At 46.0% G+C, this 22,924-nt stretch overlaps 1 protein-coding gene across 6 annotated transcripts in view; it reads right to left on the bottom strand.

The window, feature by feature from the left end:
- SMARCAL1 (SWI/SNF related, matrix associated, actin dependent regulator of chromatin, subfamily a like 1) overlaps nt 1-22,924 on the bottom strand; it is a 53,567-nt gene that overhangs the window by 13,141 nt on the left and 17,502 nt on the right. For all 6 annotated transcript variants that reach the window (XM_045481179.1, XM_045481176.1, XM_045481180.1 and 3 more), the window contains 5 exons: nt 21,972-22,122; nt 20,219-20,377; nt 17,058-17,123; nt 9,565-9,705; nt 5,212-5,430 (listed from right to left, as the gene is read on the bottom strand). In XM_045481179.1, the coding sequence (XP_045337135.1) occupies nt 5,212-5,430; nt 9,565-9,705; nt 17,058-17,123; nt 20,219-20,377; nt 21,972-22,122 (736 nt within the window). The remainder of the gene's footprint in view (nt 1-5,211; nt 5,431-9,564; nt 9,706-17,057; nt 17,124-20,218; nt 20,378-21,971; nt 22,123-22,924) is intronic.

The following is a 22,924-nucleotide window of genomic DNA, read 5'->3' as shown; positions in this document are numbered from 1 at the left end:
TGATTGACCTCCTAGGAGTAGAAACCATATTTTCTTTATAGTTTGCATCTAAATAAATACTAATTGAGAATGCTAACACAGGAGATGCACACATAGCTTCACAATGTCACAAGATAACATTTTCTATCACTCTGGGCCCCCAGGGAGGACACTCTTACCATCTTCACTAGGGTGGCCCTCTCCTCCCACTAGCAAGGGTGGGATTACAGATGCCCTCAGTTTTTCTGTGCCTGGGCCCTGTGAGGCCGGTCACGGACACAATAGAGTCTTCACGGAACAAAGAAGTGACCCCACAGTAATAACACATATGGCCCTGAACTTGTGGATAACTCAGGAAAGCAGCCACAGCCAGGCTGTGGAGCCTGCTTGGGACCGTGTCTCCCTCGCTCTCTGCCCCTCCCCCGCTTGCTCTCTATTTCTCTAACTAAATAAAAATAAATAAACTTACAAGAATAAGTAAAATGTTACTCATTACATACATTATGTATATCTCTATATAACTGTACATGTATGTAATACATGTTTTAAAGCAAAATACACACACGTTTTATAGAAACACTACCAAATGATACCTTAAACAACGGGCACCACAACGGAGGAGGCTCCCCGGCTCTTAACAGCATCTTTCCTCTAGGACTTGATGAGAAGGAAGAAAGATAACCCGGAACCACAGGAAGCCAGGGGGCCACTGACAGTGCAGCGGAACCACCATCCCTCCTATGTTGTGACCGAGGCCCCATTGAACAATTCAAACTTCCCGGGAACTCTTATTGGAGACGCGACCCCGTGACAGTGTCTTAAACTCTTTCTCAGCTACAGACCCTGTTTAGACTCGGATGGAGCTAGCTCACTTCTGGCCAGTGAGCTCACAGACGTCCTGAAGTCCATTCATGTCCCCTCACCGGGTCCTTGCAGCAGGCCAGGCCCTCTCACATAACACGGTTCCTCACAGGATACACCAAGGGGACAGAGCCAGGCTTCCAGGTACTGACCGCACCTGCAGCAGGAGGGCCACAGGCCCCCGGTCGTCCTTGCTCCTGACATTCACTCCCACGCCCTTTGGACACCACCACCGCTCTCGTCAGGTCCTTCCCTCCCACCCACACTCGCTCACTCCGCACTGGCTAACAAGACAGGGAGAGGAAACGATGGACAAGTGGAGGGAAGCACTCTGGGAGACCTTGCCCATGTCAGATTTGCCGAGAGCTGATGAGGTGTGGGGAACAAACACCCAAGTTCACTGGGCACCTGTGATGTGCACCAAAGCCTTCAAAGTACGCACATCCCTGAGTCGCGGTGACTTTCTCCTTCAAATCTACACTCACCATATAGTCCACATTCACCAATTCCTATGTAAGCTGCTATTACTTAGAATAGTGAGCTGAAATAACTCAAATGTCTGACTCAAAGTTATTAGCAAAATTATAACATGGGCATGGGGGAAATTTTAAAGGAACATTTAACAACATAGGAAAGTGTTCACAATGCGGTTTTGTAACCTGTATTCTTCGCTGGCTGATGGATGGTTACAGGGTATCCATTTTGCTTTTAAAATATGTTATTCATTTGGGGCACCTGGGTGGTTAAGATGGTTAAGAGTTTGACTTCGGCTTAGGTCATGATCTCGTGGTTCATGAGTTCAAGCCCCGCGTCGGGCTCTGCGCTGATGGCTCAGAGCCTGGAGCCTGCTTGGAATTCTGTCTCTTTCTCTCTCTCTCTGCCCCTCTCCCCAACCCTCTAAATAAATAAATAAATAAAAATAAACTTAAAAAACTATATATAAAATGTTACCCATATCTCTATATTATACATATTTTAAAGCAAAATATACACGTTTGATAAAAAACTACCCAAATGATATATGCCAAAATTATATGATATTTTTAAAAGATGGGTGACTCTTTTTTATAGTATAAGAAACAATAAGTGTTTCTTATAAGTACTTTTATTTTTCAGATTCTAGGCAATAGATAGCTACTGTATTTTTAATGTAGGAGAAACCAATAGTTTTATCTTAAAAAAAACAAACAAAACACCGACCTTCCCCACACGAAGTAGACATAATACTGGTCCATTAATGATCTCACTTCGTTTGCCAGCTGTGGGCCAGGAAATTTTAAATAACCTGTATTCTCTGTTCTTGTGTCCTTGACTTGTACTAAATTAGATCCACTGGGGTTTTGAATTATTTTTTTAGGTTGGAATTTGAATGCATCGTCAAACAGCAGAAGGGTGAAGTAACACTGTCACCAGGAAGTCTGCACGGACTTGTTCCATTTTTCTGCCTAGTCCTGCTGATCAAAAAAATTACTATAGACAAAAGCTGATCAGAATTAGAGTCAGCTTTTCTTAGCCTGTGAAAAGATATCTATTATTTCAGCTGAAAATAAGACAAAGCTTTCGTCGTGCATTATATTTCATAAATGGGCCACTTCCTCCAGATAGGAAGGTGTGAGGGAACAAAGAATCACTTCTTGACAGGTTAGCAGTGGAACGCACAACACTGCAGGGAAACTTGGGGCTACAAGGTAACTATCAAAATGGGAGGGCACCTTTCTGCAGATTCACAGGGCTTCCTCACTTGACTAAAACCATAAAACCACGATCCCCGAACATTTTATTTTATTCAACTCAAGCTTTCACAGCCAGCCAGGGTTTGGAAGGGAGGTCAAAAGCCATCTGGTCCCACTTCTGGCTCCCCTTCCTGAATTAAGTGAGGGTGCAGCTTCCGATCAGATCCACAGTGGACAGATGCACCACATCCGTGGCTCTGGAGTAAGACAAGTTCTGGCGGTCCAAAGGGCAAAGCTCATGAATTCATGTTCTACTTGGATTTTCCATTATAAAAATGAATTGACATTAAAAAACACAAAAGGGAAGCAATTTTTCAGGGATTTGTCTTGTTATCGGAAAGAATGTAGTAACCAGCTTCAGCATAATGCTGGAGGTAATCTGTACCAACTCAATTTCTCTCTTTTAGGGACAAACTTAATTTTTCTGAGATGCCAAGGAAACATGGCAACTCTAAGCAATGGACTGAGAAGAGCGCTGGGCTCCTTCTCTGTTGGATTCTTGAATTATGCTGCAATTTAGGCTTTCATAATCTGCAAAACCAGTGTTTACGACCCTGGGAAGAAGGGCAGGGAGACGACAATCACACAACAGGAGGGACTCAGAGCCACTGACACTGTCCTTAGGCACTTTTCCTGCATGAGGTCTAGGAGACCAGTACTGGCTCCCCTTTTTAGGTAAGAAAATATCAAAATATGCCAAAGAATTTAGGGGATTTATATGGCCACCGGAAGTTATAAAAATACCCAACATTCCTGATTTCCATGGTTTAACCTAGTCAATTTTACATTATCCCCGTAAACTCAGAGCTCAAACTTTCAGGTTACATCTGAAATCATCTTTGGAAAGAGCCCCCTCACCTAATGTGAAGAACTATATAAGCTGGTGAAAAATTTTAAAAATGCTTTCAAATCTTGCTGCACTAAAAGTTAAAAATTCCCATACTTCTATTTATTTCTTTTCCTTTTTAGCGATATTGCACAATTTACAGTTGCCACTTGGCCACACTCAATGTGATGTTCCTCCTCAATTCAAATGCCCACTGACTGCTGTTCTCTGCCCGGTTTGGGAGGGGGCCAGGTACAGGCGAGGGGGTTTTCTAGGGAATTCCATGAAATACCGATAGGCTTACTTCTGTACACACAAGGAACTAAAATAATAGAATGTTTATACACATTCGGATCTTTGCATCTAAAACTATCATACATCTGAATTTTTCCCATTAATACTATATTTGTTGTACTTGGGCATTGGCTTTCTTGACGGAGTTCACTAGTGGGCAACCGTTAGTAAACATTAAAGATTTAAGAAAATTATAAGAAAAAGCTTAAACTGAGAAAAAGAATTTCCATTCATCGAATTTTAATCTCTAGACATCAGAAAAAGACCACCAACGCTGATTTTAGTAACAGAACACCTGCTTCTGCTCATGGTTCCACTGAAATACAATTTGAGAATGGCTGGTCTGTGTGTCCACATTGGTATAGGGGAACTTTGCTGGAAAACCCCACAGCAAAGACGTTATGCCCACTCACTTCCTCCAGACCACCCAGATTATTAGATGCACTACAGCATAAATTAAATACAGCTTGATAGCTTACAGTGCCTCTTCCAACCTAGACTCTGTTTCTTAAAAGTTACCTGCTGGTCTTGCTCATAACATGGTAAAATAACATAAAAAAAACCCCATGCATTCTGTCTCTCGTCATTCTTATTTATTTTGTGCTCTCCCAGAAGGCTGGGATCTCATCTGGATCTAAGTTTCTTTATACAAGGTAATAACAAGCCCAGATAATGCTTTATGATAATGTCAAAAAATGTCAATAACTGTTATTTTCTTGGCAATGAAAACTGCAAGGTTTTATCTCAAAAGGACAGAGATGGAGCTGGTGTAAATTACTTTATAGCACTTAGCACAGTATGACACTAAAGACAGATACGAAAGTGTTTTGAAAAGATGAAACCACCATAGTGGAAAGACCTTAAAATATAGGGGTAACAGGCTTGGTTATAGCCTCAGCTCTGCCACAGAGCAGCCATAAGTCTTTGGCCAAATCACAATCTCTGTGAGCCTTCGTTTCCCTTCCTGTAAAGTGGGGATGCCAACTTCTTGCCAACCATAAATGACTGTAATAAGGATTAAGGGTTAAGAGGGTTTGAAAACTCCACTTGGTTATATAAATGTCAATTTGTTATTTTGACTAAAATAACATGTATTGTCAGAGTGTTAACACATATGTATCAGATACGCTTAGGACTAATTTCTTAACTGTTACTAGACTGAGTAACAGTTACTAGACTAAGGCATTCTCAAAATACACTAAACATAAATTCCAACTTTCTTTGAGGGATTCAGAATATATATCACCATTCTGCAGTTACCATGGGGTTTATTTTTATGACCATCTGTCAACAGTGATCTACACATGCATAAAACAGCAAATCAGTTAAGAGGTTTTAGAAGCAGACTAGGTAGGCTGAGAAATGACATGGGCTCACTGTCCTTGTCCAGAGGGGTGGGAAGAGATCATGGAAAGGCAAGCTCAGAGAACTCTGGGTACCCCCCGTAGAGCCCCTCCCAGGAAGGAACAGCTGTGGACACATCAACCCCTGAATCCCTGTCTGCAGCCCCAGACTCACAGTTTTCTCCTTGGTGGTCATTTCCTTGGCCGCGGCATCCAGGGCAGCTCTGGCCTTGGTGCTGATCCGGCCTGGGGCAATGACTACCATCTTGCGCTGCTTGGCTGGGAGCTGGGCAAGGACATCACTCTTGAGGCGTCGCAGCATGACCGCCTCTTCCAACAAGAGCTTTAGCTCTCCGAGGTTGGAGGAACCTGAATAATCCCATCCCCAGGGCTGCTGTGGAGAGAAACATACATCCAGTTAGGTTCTCCCAGGGCCAAGTTAACCAGGCTGTGACCTCAACATTCTCACAGCTTTCTCTTCCTATGGCTTTGTTCAGAGAACTTCAAGTGGCTCTAAAAGATGAATAAAACGTAATATAATACAAATGGGAACTAGGAATGAAAAGAGAAACAGTAAGGAATGAAGTGAACTAAAAACATATATCCTGGTGTTCTACATGCTAAACTTTCTAGCAGCAAATGCAAGACGCCAAGAGGTCCGGTATCTATTGCATTAAAAGACAAATAAGACACCCAGCTTGTCAAACTATTCCCATATTCTAAATAAACAAATCATCTTCCCTAGGGCTTCTCCTAGAGTTCACTGCACAACATAACAAATCATATTATCAGTAATACCTTTATTTGATGGGATGCACTGGGATTTAAGAAGCTGTTGTTCCTTAGTATGGGCTACACCAACACAACCAAGTGCAGTGACATGAACGCAGGGTGTTGCTGCTGCTGGTAGGAATTGAAGGAAGGAACCCAGAGCACAGGATTGTACCAGTGTGGCTGAAACCAGAGGTGGGTTTTAGGGTTCACAGGCAGTCCTTCATAAAATCGGTTTCTTCACTTAGCAGCTCATGAGAAGCAATGAGCAAGAATATCTATTCCCTGTCACATAGCTAGGTAAGATGCTACAATGAAAACCTTATTCTTCACTAACAATCTTACTCGAAATAAGAACTGATGTCTATAGTCCTGTAGAAAATCAGGGAACCAGGGTGTTTGCTGCCTTATGTTTCCAGCTGCTTATCTCTTCTCCTGTCTCAGCCTCCCCAGGGTCATGAACCACCTCGAGTAGAAGCTAGGCTTGTTCATTCTTGAGGGCTAGTGGACCTAGTCTCTCATCGTGGGGATATGGCAGGTGTCCTATAAACCTATGCTACATAGAGAATAGGAAGAGATGGTCAAAGGCAAAGTAAAATGATCAAAAACTGCGTCTTCTTTCAAAAAATATCCTGAAATCAACTGGAAGTTTCAGCAAATGCCTTCACGCTATGCATAGGGTCAAAAATGAGCTCAGCATGGGGCATTCTCTTCAGTGGCTTCTCTCAATGTAAGAAGCTGGCCACAACAACAACAAAACAGCTCTGGCCTACTGGCTGCATTAAATAAACATCATGCTGACACAAGTGGATACCATAATTAATCTGGATATCATGCTCCTAAGTGCTACTATGTCAGCTTTTAATCTTATAGGTTAAAACCCAATAATACTAAAGGTTTAAAATTTAGAATATTCACAATCCAACAAGCTTTTATTGAAAAGTTACCATGTAGCAGGCACTGGGCTAGGTGGAAGGAAGGAAAGGCACTGTCTATGTTTGTTTTCTTGACTGGTGGTGGTGGAGGTGGGGGGTGCAATGAAGAGAGAAAGGATGAATGAGGATGGCACGAAGACTGGGGAGATGGTGGACAGAGACTGGGGACACAGGAAGGGGCAGTTTGGGGGCAAAGGCAATGGATTCTGTCTTCAGCCCCTATCATCACTAGGTAAACATTCCACTATGGGCCCAGATGGCCGAGGAAGCGAAGGTCCTTCTCAGAAAGTGGGTCATTTACAAATAGGACAGAAGTACAAATCACTCGTGAAGAGTTTTGTGGGACCACGACAACTGTGTGGAATCTAATCTGCATTGATCCTGGGGAAAATGCATTACAGATTTCGTTAAAGAAGTGTATCGCTTTAAATACATTCAATAACAGAAATTTCCTGCCTCAATAAGCAGCTAAAAATGGTTTGCAATTAACTTTGCAAAGCACTACAATTTACATTATAAGCACTGTGTTTGAACGTAAGTGGGTATTTTTAAAGTACTTGAAAAGTTTTTTGAAAGAGCATTTAAAAAATAAGGCAGACAGTCTTATTTACATCACAAACTTGCATAGCAAGGCTTTTTCTCAAGACGGCATGAGGCATGCACGCAGAAGGAGTAAGCTGCAGCCATTTCTCCAATGTGTCAGCATCTTCGATGCAAATAGTGGCTCAGTATAGTTGTCATTTGACCACAAAACAGGAATCCTTAAGGTCTGAAACAATGAGGTCCTAGAGACCGGTTGGAGCCTTTGCAGCAGGGGCCCCACCCCCAAGAAAGAAGTCAGGGGAGGTTCAGGATGTGGCTTCAAGGTTCACGAAGTTACAAAGTTACAGCAGAACAGCTGGGGGAAAGGAGAAGTGACCTACAGTTGAGAGAGGGGACCTGAGTCTGCCATTCTCATTCAGGGCCGTGTGGACCCTCGTGGGAACAGAGGTGAGGAGTTGAGGAGTCTGACTTTGCCAGATGAAGGATTGCTGCTGAAGGATAAATTCATTGCCCTGGCCACAGTGTCAAAAACAGAGATTAGAAGGAAAAATTGATGAATCTTCCCTCTGGTTTTCAGATTGTGGAAGTTCCGGAGCCTGGATGAGAGGGAGCTACTAGGGGAGCAAGAAGAAGACGCCAGCCAGCCCCACTCCCATCCCAACGGCCAGAGAGGTCGCCGGCCGGGACTTCCGCTTCCATCCCCCGCGGCCAACCAAGGCCATGGCACGCGAGCTAACAGAGGAGCTGCATCCCATGGGGGGGTCTGGAGAGGGTGAAGAAGGCACCAGAGCCAAGAAGGAGGAGCCCAAACCCAGAAGAAAACAGCTAAGTGCATAAGGAAAAAAATGAACACCTAAGCAAACCAGAGGCTGATTTTCTGGGTCATCCCTTCTTGGGTTATTTTTGGGGAAGAATATGGGAAACGTGCCCAGGCTTTGGCCAAGCTGGTTATGGCTGCCTGACACTGAGAGGCCCCCCCAGCTCAGGAAACATGCTGAGCCCACCGTAGAGGGAGGCACAGCTGTAGACAAGGAGAGAAACAAGGCTCAGTTAGGAGCCTCCTCTGCTGAGGACAGTGTCCTGTGCTCAGCTGGATTGATCAGACTGATGCACACTGAGGGATTCAACGGCCCATCAGGAGGAATGCAGGATTGGTAAATCATGTAAACATTTTAAAAATGCCAATTTTCTCGTTTACAAAAGTAATCCATTTCTTGTACATTATTTCGTGTACGTTATCTTCCAATCATATAGGAAAGAGAGGTGCAGGGGAGAGGGGAGGGGAGAGACAGGGATAAAGAGAGGGATGAATGAATGAATGAATGAATTCAAATGAATGAATGAATTATGGGGAAAATTTTGCATCCTACTTTTTTCCCCACTCTTGTATTTCCCCATGTCATTAAATAGACATTTTTTTTTCCAGTTTAAAAAAAAAATTGAGGTTTTAGAAATCAAGATTTTGGGGTGCCTCGGTGGCTCAGTCGGTTGAGTGTCTGACTCTTGGTTTTGGCTTAGGTCATGATCTCATGGTTCGTGAGTTCAAGTCCTGCATCGGGCTCCGCGGTGACAGTGCACTACCTCCTTGGGATTCTCTCTCTCCCTCACTCTCTGCCCCTCCCCCATGCACACAGGTGTGTGCATGAGCTCTTTCTCTCTCAAAATAAATAAACCTAAAACAAAAAATCAAGACTTTGATTGCAATGGCATTCGTGTTCACAAGGCTCTCTCTGACACGTTTGGAGACTGAAGCTGTGCAGATTGTAGCTCCAGAGGAACCTGCTCCACTGGCACTGTGTTCATAGAGAATCTGTAGCTCAGAGGCTTCTAGCCTCCTGAGCAGGCACAATTCACTGTCATGAGTCAACATTTTGACTGACGAGAGCCCACCAAGGCAGCACCAGATCACACTCTCCACTCCACCCGTTTCGATGTCTCTGTGGTCTATTTTGCACAGAGTATATGGGCCCCGGCCTCACCCCTAGCTCGCCTAGGTGCCCTTCTCAGAGTTCTGTGCACTTACGCATCAGCCACCAGTCCCTTTATTGGGAAACACCACCCTGGAATCACAAGCATTACAACTAGGAGGGACTGTTCTTATCTTATCCTTGAGGACACTCGAAGGTCAGAGTTAGGGGCAAAGCAGGACTAAAATCTGGGTCCGGCTCCCTGGCCAGTGTGCCTCTGATCATAACCATGGCCAAAGAGAAGGAACACAAAGGAGGTCTCAAAATCAGGGTAAGGAATGGGTGGGGGAGAGGGGAGGGGAGAATAAATACCTGCTTGGCATCACAGTAGCGAAGTCCAAATGCATGAAACTGAGGGAAGAAAGTTGGCCTGACCCCAATGATCTGGGTATAGAGCTCTGCGGGCCGGGACATGGCTGGTGTGCCGGACAGCAGGATCACCCTCTTGGCAACCTAGAAAACAAACAGCCAGAGGGATTGAGAGTGCACAGAGGAGCACATAGGGAATATCCCAAATGCCCCACTGGGATAGGAGCTGGATGCCCCAGAGACAGCAAAATCCCCTGGAATGTAGCGGGAGCATTTCTCACTTCCTGGGCACTCTGATTGCGGCAGTTATCCAGTTTACTGCTCTCAGAACCCAAGGAGATCTGGATTCTGAAGACACTGCAGGCTGGCCTACACCTGGGAACTCGAAGCAAAGGTACCGTGGCCAGAGAAGAAGAACACACAAGTTCCACAAGCCTCACGGTGTGACCCACGGAAGCAGCTGGATGCCACTTCCTGGGCTGCCTTTGGGACAGCCCTGTCCCCCTGTATCAGGACCTAGCACATTATCCTGAATTCTACCTCTTCTGTCTCCCTCACTAGATTGCAAGCATCTTAAGATCAGGGCTGTGTCCACCTTTATCTTCTGTTGCACAGTACCTGGCACAAAGCAAGTGATCTATAAATACTCGATGCATGCTGAAAAATATTCAGCTAACCAGTAACCAAGGGAAGACAGAAGAAACTCAAAGAATTCAGTATTGGAAGTGGAAGCTGGGGAGAGACCACCAGGTCTGACCTTTTTCCAGAGGGGATCTCTGATCTCTGACATCCAAGTTGAACTTCTGATCAGATAATGACACTGAGGACAGGAGGAAGAGTCAGGGGTGGCCTGTGCGTAAGCCTCTAACTGATTTTCTTTGGAGGAAAAAAAGGCTGGCGCTAACCCAGCGACACAATGCCTTGAGCCCAGAGAGCCCCGATTTAGCCTATTTTTCAGTTAAAAAGGACTTTAAAAAGTGGGACCTGGGTCCATTGACCCTAAACCCAGCCCATGTCTGCAGCAGCCTGCTTGGCAGTGGGTAGGACAGAAATAAATGGTCTACGCCAACGATGAGCTCCAAGTTCCCCACCATCCTGACACCAACCTGACCTGAAGGTGATCAAACCGAAATGTACCACGTCGTATTAAGACGGGAAAGAGGGGAGAACAGAAAAGGAGACACTCGCTGCTATATTAGGGGAGGAAATGGCCAAAAATTACTGGAGGTAAAATCCATTTCAGCTCTGGGAAGGAAGCCTACCACGGAGCTCAGTTGTCTAGAAACACCTTGTTAACCACTGTAACCTTGAGTTAACAACAGGAGTGTAAGGCAATCGCACGCAGTAAATCACCTAGGAGAGGAAATTAGGTTTTCAAATGGATATGCTGCCTCATAAAAATAAATAAATAAAGGTGCAACAGAGGGAAGAAAAATGTTTCTTTATAAATATACAATATATACAACTCTCAAGATGCACTTCTGCCCTCTCAGCGACCGCCAATACCTAATTCCATTATGACAGGAGAGCTATGAATTTCTCCAGCTATAATTTTCCACAGTTCAATTACCCAGCCTTCTAATTTCCTGCGCGGTTTAATGCAGACTCATTAAAATAACAATGAGCTTCTTGAATGACGTCTGTAGCACTGCTTGCCTTGGCTCAAGACCATTTCAATGAAACAGGGAAAATGAGAAGCCTTATCAAGAAGAGAAAATCAGCCTATCATCCTAAACCTATTCCCCATGTCGCTGTTGGTGCCTGGGGAGGGGCAGCTCACAAACCAGGTGATGGAAAATCACTCCAGGACAGTGTTAATCTGGAGCCCGTTATCCCATACGCTGCCTTGACTAGGGCTGATGAAACCGCTGAAAATGGACGTTTGTGGGTGTTTAAAAAGCAGAGGCAGCATTATGGAAAAAGAAAAAGAAAAAGACCAGCTCTGAAAAGAAGCCAGAACAGCGTCTTATCTTTTCTGGAATGATTTAGCCTGCTCCCTGCTCAGCCCCAACACGGTGGTGCCATCATGACTGTCACCCATGCAGCCTGTCATCCTGCCCAGCTGTACATGATTTGTAGGTCACCGTCCACCTCGGAGAACTTCCAACTTAAGAAAATATAAATGTATAAAATTACATCCATCAACACTAAGCTGAATACTTTACAGTCAACCCCTGTGGCTAAGCACAGAAAGCAGTACCCAAGAAATCCGCAAGGGAGCGGTGTAAAAAGATAATTTCTATGTGGTACCCGCAAGAGATCATGTGATTCACAGGAACAGATGCTTGGGGGTAGGGGGGAGGCAGATGACCTTCAAAGGCAGGTTTAGTTTCCTCATGGGTCAAGGTCATCAGGTCAGCCCTGTGGAACAGGATGCTGGCAGGACAAGTTAATATATGTAATTTGCCAAGGAGAACCCAATCTGACTCACAGTGCATAACCTACACACAGGTTTCTTTTTTCACATAGATTTTTAAATATGAGCTAAGAGAATGTTACGTTGCAAAGAAAAGAACCAAAATTGTAAGTTCATACAAGACGCAGCCTGGGAATTCTTCCTCACTCTCCATCATTACCTCTTTTTTTTTTTTTTTTTTTCCAACTGAGCTAATAACTTGCTTTACTGAATTATTCTGACCGGTTAAAGCACACTTCACCAAGGCTCCAGACTGGGGAAAAAGTCATGCTTCCCAAAGCCCAAAGTTCTTGCCAAGTGTTATTCCTGATGGTACTCTAAATAAAGTTGAGGCCATAGGCAGAGTCCCCTGAGATTTAGAAGTACAACATGAGAAGGCTGGTGACATCCAAAAGCAGGTCAAGCCCACGCTACCCAAGTGTCCTGTTACACACAAGCTCTATGTGGCACGGACACTGGAGTTATGCTGTCACGAGTGTAGAAGTCATTATAGAATCTTCAAAAATAAGGAGAGAGGCCAACACAGTTTGGGGACACGTGACCAAAAGTACACAGATCAAGAACAAACGCAGGATCATTGTCACTACCCAAGAAACAACCGAAGAGTCAACATCTGTAGTTAAATCTAAATCCTGAGAACAAGAGGGAAACCCCAATCTTCAGGAGAAATCCAGTGACTGGAATCCGAGCAGATCGAGGTTCTGTTCGTCCCCCTGCTCTCCATGACACGCAAGGCCAAACCAAGACAAATAGCATAATTACGCCCCTGTTGACCAAGGGCCACCCCAGGGATCAGCAGTGATCCCTACCACTTAGTGATGCCTCGTAAATGGCCTCAGTCTCTGGTCGGGTCAGCATATTTCATATAAAATGGTTCCCTTCTAGGTTTTAGCCTCTTCCCCCAAAGAGACAAAGCTCCAGTCACAAGTCTGAACACCACCACCAACACTAAACTGATCTGCATGACAACCAAAGAGCTTTCAAGGCAGGCGAGTATCACTGCTTCGATATTAATAAAATTCTGATGCCATGTAAAAGGCAACTCATTCTGAGGTAAGAACAGAAACAAGGAAGAACATGACTACAGCAGTTCAAAAACACCAAAATGTACAAGAAAACATTAAATGTTATAATTATAGCTAATTAAAGTTCTGTTGTTTTGACCTTCAAGGCATGCATGGGTATAGGTATCACTAATATAACACACATGCTCAAATTAAATACTAAGCATGTTTTTTTCCTCCGGAAAAAAGTCTATTTTACCTTACGTACTAGATTCCAATAATTTAATTTCTGATTCTGTGCTGCAATTGAGAGAATTCATACCAGAACGGCAGGACCACAAGGGACTCCTCCTCCTGCAGCCTCTTCAACTGGGACAGCAGACCCTCCAACTGACACCACTCTCCCTTCGGGCTGAGAGGGGCGAAGAGCCGTCTCTTGTCAATGTGGCGGGACTGGGTTTTCTACCACCTGCTTGTATACCGTATGAAAAGATGGCCAAAGCCTGGCTACAACCCCATCAAAATGGAACAGATGACATGTATTATGGTAGAGTCGTACAACCAAAAACAGTATTTGTAACAATGAGCTTGTGTCATCTGAAGTGAGGTGGGACAGTTTCTGAGGTACACTATTAAGAGAAAAAAGGCAGGGGCAAAGGAGTGGTTGTAGAACACTCTAAGAAGGAAAGAAGAAAACCCGGATGCACATACTCACAGGGCACAGACTACATTTTAGAAGTAAACGTGAGAATCTGGTAACCTGGGCTGCCTTGCAGACACAGATCAAGGGGTCAGGGGCCCAGAGGGGGGACAGAGTCATTTTTCACTGTATACCCTTTTGAATATATCATTTATTTACACTCAATTAATGAGGATGGAAAAAGAAAAGGCTCATACATTTTAGACCACTACTCTCATTTCATCTAACCAATCAACAGTGATTTGTAAAAGAGGCTCTATTCACACAAAAAGAAAAACAGGTATTTATTAGGAAAGGATGGTGGGGATTCTGAGGGCTTTTTCTCTCTACTGAAATCATCTAACACTGGTTTGACAGTAAGAAGCACTATAAACCCAACACCACTAAGGAAGACTCAAACACGTACCTCGTTGCACAAAAGAAAGAGACTGACACCCATGAGGGCCAGAGTCTTATGGGAAAGACTGTGCGGTTCAGGCTGAGTGGGAGTAGAGACAGTCATGCTTGGCCACATGGGACATCAGAGGCATCTATCAAAAGGTGAAATTCTGACCCAGCAATTCTGTGTGTAGACATCTGTCCTAATGGGGTCGAGGTGTGCAAGCTGCAAAGACGTGGATGGTGCTCGCTTGCAAAATTATTCATAATAGCAAAACAACATCCAACACTAAGGGTTAAATTACGGGACGCGTCCACGCAACATGATGCTCTAGAGCCATTAAAAATGATGACCCTGCTCTCCAACTGCCATGTTGGAAAAATGACCAAGCTGTTACTGGTGGTTTTCTCCATTGGAAGGAATAAAGGGGATCTGAATTTTGTTCTTCATAGCTTTCTGTCTTGCCTACTTTCATGCATGTATCCATAAAAACAGAACTATCTTTCTTTAGTAGCCCAAACAAATAGTGCTGTAGGAGAAGAAAGACGTCACACTTCCCAGGGGACGACACCAGTTTCCTACAACCTCAACCACACGTGCCCTGTGTCTGCCATCACCATTTATGAAACCTGCATTTCCAGGATGTGATCTGGCCTGGCCATCTCACAGACTGGATGGCATAACCTATCACCCCACCATGCACATTTGCTGAACATGTCTTGAAATCATCAGAATATAGTTCTAGGAGGTGCACAAGTTGGAGGAACAACCAAGTGGTACCAAATTAGGCCCTGACATGGCTTTTCAAGGGCATATTTTACTTCTCCCAACTCTCCTCTTGTTCCAAAAATATTTAGATTCATCTCCTTGGAGTACCTAGATCAGTGGTTCTCAACAGAGATGGGGAGGAGTGATTTGCCCCCCAGAGCACGTTTGGCAATATCTGGAGACAATTTTGGTTGTCACCACTGGGGGGTACTACTGACACTTAGTGGGTAGAGGCCAGGGATGGTGCTACACTTCCTACAGCACACAGGACAGCCCTGCACAACAAAGAACGATCCAGCCCACAGTGTCAATGGTGCCAAGGCTGAGAAACTCTGATCTAGATGAAAACACAGCGGAGAGATGAAAGGTTTGAGGCAGAATGCCTCAACCCCACCTCCACTCACAGGTCCGGAACCCTGTGAACTCAATGTTATGTACGAGAGTGGATTCAGGACACCTTCATAAGCAGCAGGCTATGTTCGTGGGTCCTGTCTTAAAGTGTTAACACATCCAGGTTGTACAGCAAGTGCAGAGTAATCTATGCTAGTTAACTGCTAAAAGATTTGTCTCAAATATATCAATTTGAAATATACCCACGATATTAAAGATATAAATGCTGCTTTAAAAGGTCTGGCTCAGAAGCATATATTTCGGAAACAAGGATGCGGTCCAGCTTTCCCGGCTGGGCAATGACTGCATTAACAAGATGGCTGCTCAGAAGCTCCCCAACTATACCTTTAATGATATACCCGATCTACTGTGCCGTTTCTTTGGCCTAAACAATCAAGGGTACACATTTACTTTTAGGTATGGCTATAATATTGGAACCACAGTACGAAGATCTGGTAACATTTTGCAAAAGAGAACATATCAAAGCCTCCTAAAAGAAGGGTCACCACTCTGGGAAAAATGTTTCATTTAAGTGTGTCCATAAATATTTATAGGTAACATGAGCAGAGGATCAAGGTTTTTAAGTAAAGGACTTTTATTTTAAGTTTGGAGCATATGACATAATCCTGCTTTGGAAGATGTATCATATTATTTATTATTCCTAAAACAAAAGAAAGCAAAATAAAATTTGAAATGAGTAGACGGCTGTGCTTCAGGGGAAGTTGAAAAAATTAAGTGAATTTTCAAATGTTAATAAGCCCCAGCAACACTTAGCATATTTGTTTTCCCTAGTTTAGGTACAACTTAAAGCTTCTTTTAAGCAATGAAAGCTGCAGGTTTAATGTGCTGGCACAACACCAAGGCTGCTTTAATAAAGCACAGATAAACATGTACTTTTGTCTGCTCAGTCTACATAAACCAAAGTAGATTCTCCCAAAGTCATCTGTGAGAGATTTCTACCTTAGGAGAGGAAAAAGCTACTTTCTTAATTGTGGTATTGTCCCCCAATATTACGAAAAAGCTCTCCAGAAAAAGAAGGAAGAAAATTTGGGGGCCTTGCCACCGTCTGGGGTCGGGAGAGTGTGGACACAAACCACAGACACGGAAGTGTGTGCCAGGTGAAACATGGCACAGGTTGAATTCATGTCAGAATAGAACACATCCAGGTAACGACCCGAAGCTCCACTAAATCCACACCCCCACCTGCTCTGAAGCCAAGGCTCAACCAGCCAAAGCACTCAGGCCCCCGTGTAGACCACAGAAAGGGGTGCACATGGCTGCCCGTCTCGCTAACAAAAAAGGCTTAGGGTGACCCCAGGAAAGAGCACCAGCTTCTGGGCATGACTCGGGTTTGCCAATGCTTCCTGCTGATCCCTGATGGCCCGGTTCCAAGTCTGTATGACTCCTCTCCCTTGGTTCCTAGCACCATGAGAGCCGGGCCCCCACAAGTGGCTTAGAAGACAGGAAGCTTCTCCTGAGCTGTTCGGAGGACACGATGCTGGCAGCTCCCCTCTGCCTTGTCCGGGAGCCCGAGGAGGACCCAAAATGCAGTCCCCATCCAGCCTGTGACCTTCAACAGGCCTTCATCTCTGAGAGACAGAGGTGACTGCACCAGGCGTCAGTTCCTTAGCAGGACGTCAGGAAGAACACCGAGTCTGGCACTGAAGCCCTACACGGTGATAGCTTTGGTCAACCTAAGTCACGTCCACGGCCCAGAGCCCCTGGCCCTGGACTTACAGCCCCTGCTCTCCTTGGACCCCCCTGCAAGCCTGAGCAAGATACAGCAGGACCTCTGCGCTGGGTGGGCTCCAGCCTCAAGTCTATTCTCAGCAGACTCACCTTGAGGATGGGCATAGCTGCGCGACAGCGGGCTGTCTTAATGTTCTTGAGGAAGTGAGATTCATCCTGAAAAGAAACAGCCAAATGCTGAGCGGATGGAGACAGGGCTCACATTAAGCTTGACCTGGCATGGTGTTGCACTGAGGATGCCTCCCCTAGCGGTTTCTTGTTCAACCATAACCGATCATGAGTCCCTGTCATATTTTCTAAACCCAAATTTGTAACTAATATATTCTTAGTATTTTGAGGGGAAGTTTCTATTTTGGTTCATATTCAAATCACTTGCTATGTACCTGAGCAACCAACAGACCTCTCTATAGTTTCTCTATCAATAAAATGGGTAAAATACCACTACCTAACTTATCAGGTTGCTGTAAGTCTTAATGAGCTGACACACAGAACAGTCCTGCCAGCTAACTTAGTAAGCACTCGGTGGTTGTTGGCCACACTATGATGGGGACACGGTGGGGGGGATCCTGGCTCTATCTCTAGAGGTGATGTGAGAAACCTCCTGTTCCATTTCAGCTATGATAAACCGAAATGGACCTCAAAAGCACAATGGAGGGGAGTATAAGTAAGGTGAACCCACAAATGTCACAGTATCTGTTCCTAGAAAGCTGGGCTGTAATATTCATACTGTGTGATGACGAATGCATATGACAGCCAAGAAAAAGGGATTTATAGAGAGAAACAGCAGAAAGTACAGAGGACAGGGAAGGAAAAGACCCTTTAAGCAGTGGGCTAACATGTACCACCACTCTAACCCCAAGGAATGGCTTCTATCTGAACTCTCCAAAGAAGCGTAACATCTTAGAGTTGACACTTTATTCCCTCTTACAACGTTTCTCTGAAATCAGAAGACAGGGCTCTTAACTAACGGAAGACAAACCAACACTGGTGGTAAGTGGCTTGCCAAAAACCATATGGCAGGCTAAGTGTTGAGCCAGAAGCAGAAAAACATGAATTCTAAAGCCAGATGCAGTCCAGCTTTGATCAATGACGCCCCATCTTGCTGGCTTCATGCCTGTGGGCAAATCATGTAACCACTTTCACTGTCGGTTCCATTAGGGCTGAAATGGAGAGAACATCTGCCTTAGGAGCCACCGGGAAGATCGGCAGTTACACATAAAGTACCTGACACAGGGTAACCCTCAGGAGATGAAGGCATTATTCTTCCTACACATTGTAGAACCGTCACCATCATCCTGGGATACTTCATGTTTTCATTTTACAGGTATGCTACCATTTTTTCAAAGCCACACCCAAATTTGTGCCAAACCAGAAATGACTCCCTCGAAGACTCATTGCCCTGACAGCTATGAGAAGATATAAACATTTGGGGCACTTGGGTGGCTCAGTGCATTAAGCATCCAACTCTTGATCAGCTCAGGTCATGATCTCACGGTTTGTGAGATTGAGCCCCACGTCAGGCTCTGTGCTGACAGCTTCTCTCTCCCCCTCTGTCCCTCCCCTGATTGCACACTGTCTTGCTCTGTCTCAAAATAAATAAATAAGCTTTTGCAAAAAGATATAACCATTTAAGTTTGCTTGAGCTAAGGCCATAGTATGGTTCTCACGCCCAAATCATGATAATAGATGCCCGAGGTCAGCAACTATGCCTTCTTCTTCTCTTCTCTGAGTTCCCACAATACTTGGCTCACACATCTATGAAAGCACTAAAATGTACTATCATGATCCGTGTGCTATGTGTCTGTCTGTCCTACTGGACTATGGTATCTTAGAGAATGGGGCTGACTCTCCTCCCTCCACACCCCCAGGGCACAGCACCGTGCAGGCCGTGGAGCTGGTGCTCAGCTGTTGGCTGGACATGCGGACGAACAGGCCTCCCATGACAGCCAGCCCCATGTCGAGAAACCCACAGGCTCTACTGCAATTTGCGGACTTTTCTGGGCCTCCTAAAAACTCATCCCTTTCTCTCCTTCTAGATGAGATATGCACTACACATTTTGAGCATCAAGATTTGGGAAGCCACTGTCAGAGAATTCAGGAAAATACCACTGGCTTTAAAATTCACACGTCTGAATAAAGAAGGCTCTTTCATATCGTCCCGAGGCACTGGGTGTCCCTCTTTCACCAAGAGGATAAACAAGGGTAAGCTTCCATTGAAAACCATCCGCTGCGGTCTTCGGCCCTGCATGTCTGTTAGTGGCTACCTGGATGGGGGGTGGGGACTGCACACCTTTTCATAATCTTCAGTTGTGAGCCATGTGAACACACGGGGTTCTGACAGGTAGCTGGCACCAGGTCTCTCTAGACTTTCCTTACGGAGTACGTGAAGCATGTAAACAAGGAAAGCCAGTGACTGAAAGATGTGCTGTCACATCTGTGCACAGAATTTGAGTAAAGCCTACTCAAAAAACAACAAACCTGAGGAAAAAGTATAGGTGGCCCTCGAACAACACAGGGATTAGGGGCACTAACCGCCCCCGCCCCCTCCCGCCCCCCGCCTCGTAAAGTCAAAAGTCAGTGTTTACTTTGGACTCCCCCAAACCTTTACTCATCCGGAAGTCTTACCGATAACATACAGTCGATTAGCACATACTTAGTATGGTACAGGATTATATGATGAATTCTTACAACAAAGTAATCTAGAGAAAAAGTATTAAGGAAATCATAAGGAAGAGAAAAGACAGTACTGGACTGAACTTATCAAAAAAAATGTGCCCATAAGTGGGTCCATGCATTCAAACCCATGTGGTTCAAGGGTCAGCTGTACTTTTTGAGGTGGGGGAGGGAGGGTCTTTATACTGGCTGGAAAAAACCTTATTAGCTGTTTGGACCATGTGCCTAAGCCACCCGGACAAGAGGCCGCCACGTGAAGGTACACGCCCTTGTTGTCCGCACCAGCAGCCCCTGCCCATGACTTCGTGTTGGAGAGATGGGCTGCAAACCCCCAATTCAGGCCTAGTAAATGACACTTTTCAAAAAGCGCCCCAGGAGATTCTAATATGCAGCTAGGGTTGAGGACTGCTATTTGAGATGAATAAAATGTCAGTTTCCCACAAAATAAAGACAGTGATTTCTATTCTCTTGGAAACAGAGGGAGGCTCCCGTAGAACACAGGCATCAAAGTTCTTGGAGCTTTTAAGAGAAAGTTTCCCCAGAGAGAAAGTACTTAAAGACTTTGCCAAGTCACTTACGATGATGACAACTTTAAAAGGGGTTTTTAGCTGTTTTTCTAACTTGCTCAGAAGGTCAAAGCTGACAATGTTGACCAAGCCAGCTGTCAGGCGGTCCTTGCCGGTCACCACGACATTGATGCGGTCTGGGCTCAGAGACGGCAGCCACCGAAGGAAGGCCTGGGGATGAGAGGGGAGAATGGAGCCTGGGAGACCTGGCCGGCAGCAGTCAGCTGAGGCCCCAGCCAACCCATCAACAGCACCCCCTCAAGGGACAATGTTAACGCTCCCCGAGAAACAAACTCAGTGCCTTTCTCTCCACACCCTTCTGCATTTGCTGGCACCCTTGGGCCCATAAACAGCAAACACCTCCGCTGCCCTCTTACCCATCCACTCCTTCACTTTCTACTAACGGGACACTGCCTTCCTTAGTATGCAAATATCATTAGCAGTCACTATGCGGTCTGCGGATTCCATCCCTTCAATCTCTAACTAGATGGCAGGGTTCTGCAGGGAAAGAATGTGACTCTTTCAATGAGGAATTTTATAAAGGAAGTCTTACCAGATGCTGGTATATACCAAAGACACCGATAATGACAAAAATACTTATCACCTGCTCTCTCCAGAAATCTTGCCATCTCTAGCCAAAGCCACTGCCTGCAACCAATGGGAGGCCCCCAACAGCCTCCGTGTCAGCGGCTGGTGTCTGGGAGCTCCCCTGGCATCCCGGGGCTGACACTGCTGTGATGTCAAGTGCTGCTTCTTTCTCTACTTTCGCTTCTGCTCATAACCAAGTGACCACCTGGTTCTTTCTTTCAGCATTTCTGAGGGTGCTGTGGGAATCTAACACGCACCAAATAAATATGTGTTGAATTGTTAGTTTCTAGAGGCAGCGGCAGATTCAGGTCATAGAGACAGGGATAAAAAGGTATTGTTTCGATGCACATTTTTAAAGTTTTGCTTTCTCTTCAGCTGGAAGGGCACGTCTGTGCACCGGGCTGAGCGCTACGGGCAGAGTCGCCTCTTCTCCACAAGCGGCTCACGGTGGGGCTGAGTCAGAAGCCGGCGTGTGACGAGGCTGACAGCTGCCATGAGTAGCAGAGAGCTGGGAAAAGCCACTGATGATCAATGAGCTCTTCATTCTCCACCAAGTTTGCTTGTCTGGGTGTTTATTCCTTTACTGGAAGCACTCTGATCCCTAGATTTATGGAAGACAAGCTCGTGTCGGCTCCTTCGGCTATAATGGTACCTGGTCGACACAGACATCCTGCTCACATCACCTTCGGCAGGGTGCAAGAACTCTGACCTCAGGAGACGCGGCTTCAAGGTCCTGTAATGCTCCCATCACCAGTGAGCACGCTGCTTCACCTCACTGAGATTCAGTTTTGTCATCCATAAACGGGGTTGACATCTACTGTGTCCACTGCACACGGCTGCCTTGGGATGAGGAGGTAACCATTTTGAGCCGAAGTGTGGTGCAGGTGAAAGGTGTTACTGGCAGGGGCACAGGACGTACTGGGGAAGAGTCTGCTGCCAGACTGAGGCAACGCGTCCACGTCTGAGCTCACGGCTCCTTGGCTAGCTTTGGAAAGGTACAACCTGATTCTAATTCAGAAAAATCATAAGCCTGGCCTCAGAAGGCCATCTCCTCTCCCTTCCTCCCTCAGCGGAGACAGGATCTTGAAAGCTCCCGGGCCCTGTCCCCAACTGTCACTCGACTGCTTTAACACCGAGGACGCTTCGGTGTTAGAATCACAACACAAAGGGAACTGACCTGCTCCCACGTGAAGCGCACCGAAGACGGCACCACCACCAGGAGCGGCCACTCCTTCCGATAGAAGGCCGCGATACAGATGGCTTGGATGGTCTTCCCCAGGCCCATGTCGTCAGCAAGCAGCAGGCGGCCTCTTTTCGCTATGGCAAAACTGAAAGCAGATGCGGGAAGGACAGTGGTGTGGCACTGTTAGTGTCACTGTTAGTGTCAGGGCTGTTAGCTAACCACGTAATGGGACGTGCACCACCCGGTCTGGGCCACCGCACGAGGGAACACGGGCCCTGCTCGCTACAGACCTGCTCCCTGGACAGGGAAGGCGGGAGCCAATTAGGGGACAGTATAATCAACGATAACACTGAAGAGTCAAAATAGGGAAAATGTGAAATGGGGGTCAAAAGGCAGGGAGGGGCTCTAGAGGATAAGCGCATCATGGAAGCCAAGGGAGAAAATTTCCAGGACAGGCGGCCCCTCAGCCCAGTGCAGGTGAGACCTGGGGGAGTGGTCAGGAGGACCCTGGGAACCAGCCCCTAAAGAGGGGCCAGGAGGGACGCCTCTCACATGACAGGTCTGCCTAGAAGGGAAAGGAAGAAGAGACGATGGCATTGAAATTAGGCTTTCTCAAGGTCAGAGAGGACGTTTATGCACAGGGGCAAAGGGAAGGAGCCGGCCGAGACAGGACACTGGAGAAGAGGAGGACAGGCCGTGGGGAGGATGGAGCCGGGGTGTCTATCAGGGAGCAGCAGCCTCAGCAGCTCGTCCACCAGGAGCCGCCGCAGCCCCTCCGCCCTCCAGTGTGACAACCGCTGCTGACGCTGTGTGCATCGGGGCGCGTTCCAGCGTCCGGGGGGCCAGACTGGCCTGGGGGGCCGCCCGGTTCCACCGCTTCGCAGCTGGGTACCTTCACGCCAGTTACCCAATCTCCTCATGCCTCAGCCGTGAGACGGGCATGAAAG

The sequence above is a fragment of the Leopardus geoffroyi genome, chromosome C1, assembly GCF_018350155.1.
Source record: "Leopardus geoffroyi isolate Oge1 chromosome C1, O.geoffroyi_Oge1_pat1.0, whole genome shotgun sequence".
NCBI lineage: Eukaryota > Metazoa > Chordata > Mammalia > Carnivora > Felidae > Leopardus > Leopardus geoffroyi.
The sequence above is the reverse complement of the archived record's forward strand: the minus strand, read 5'-3'. Positions and strand labels throughout refer to the sequence as shown.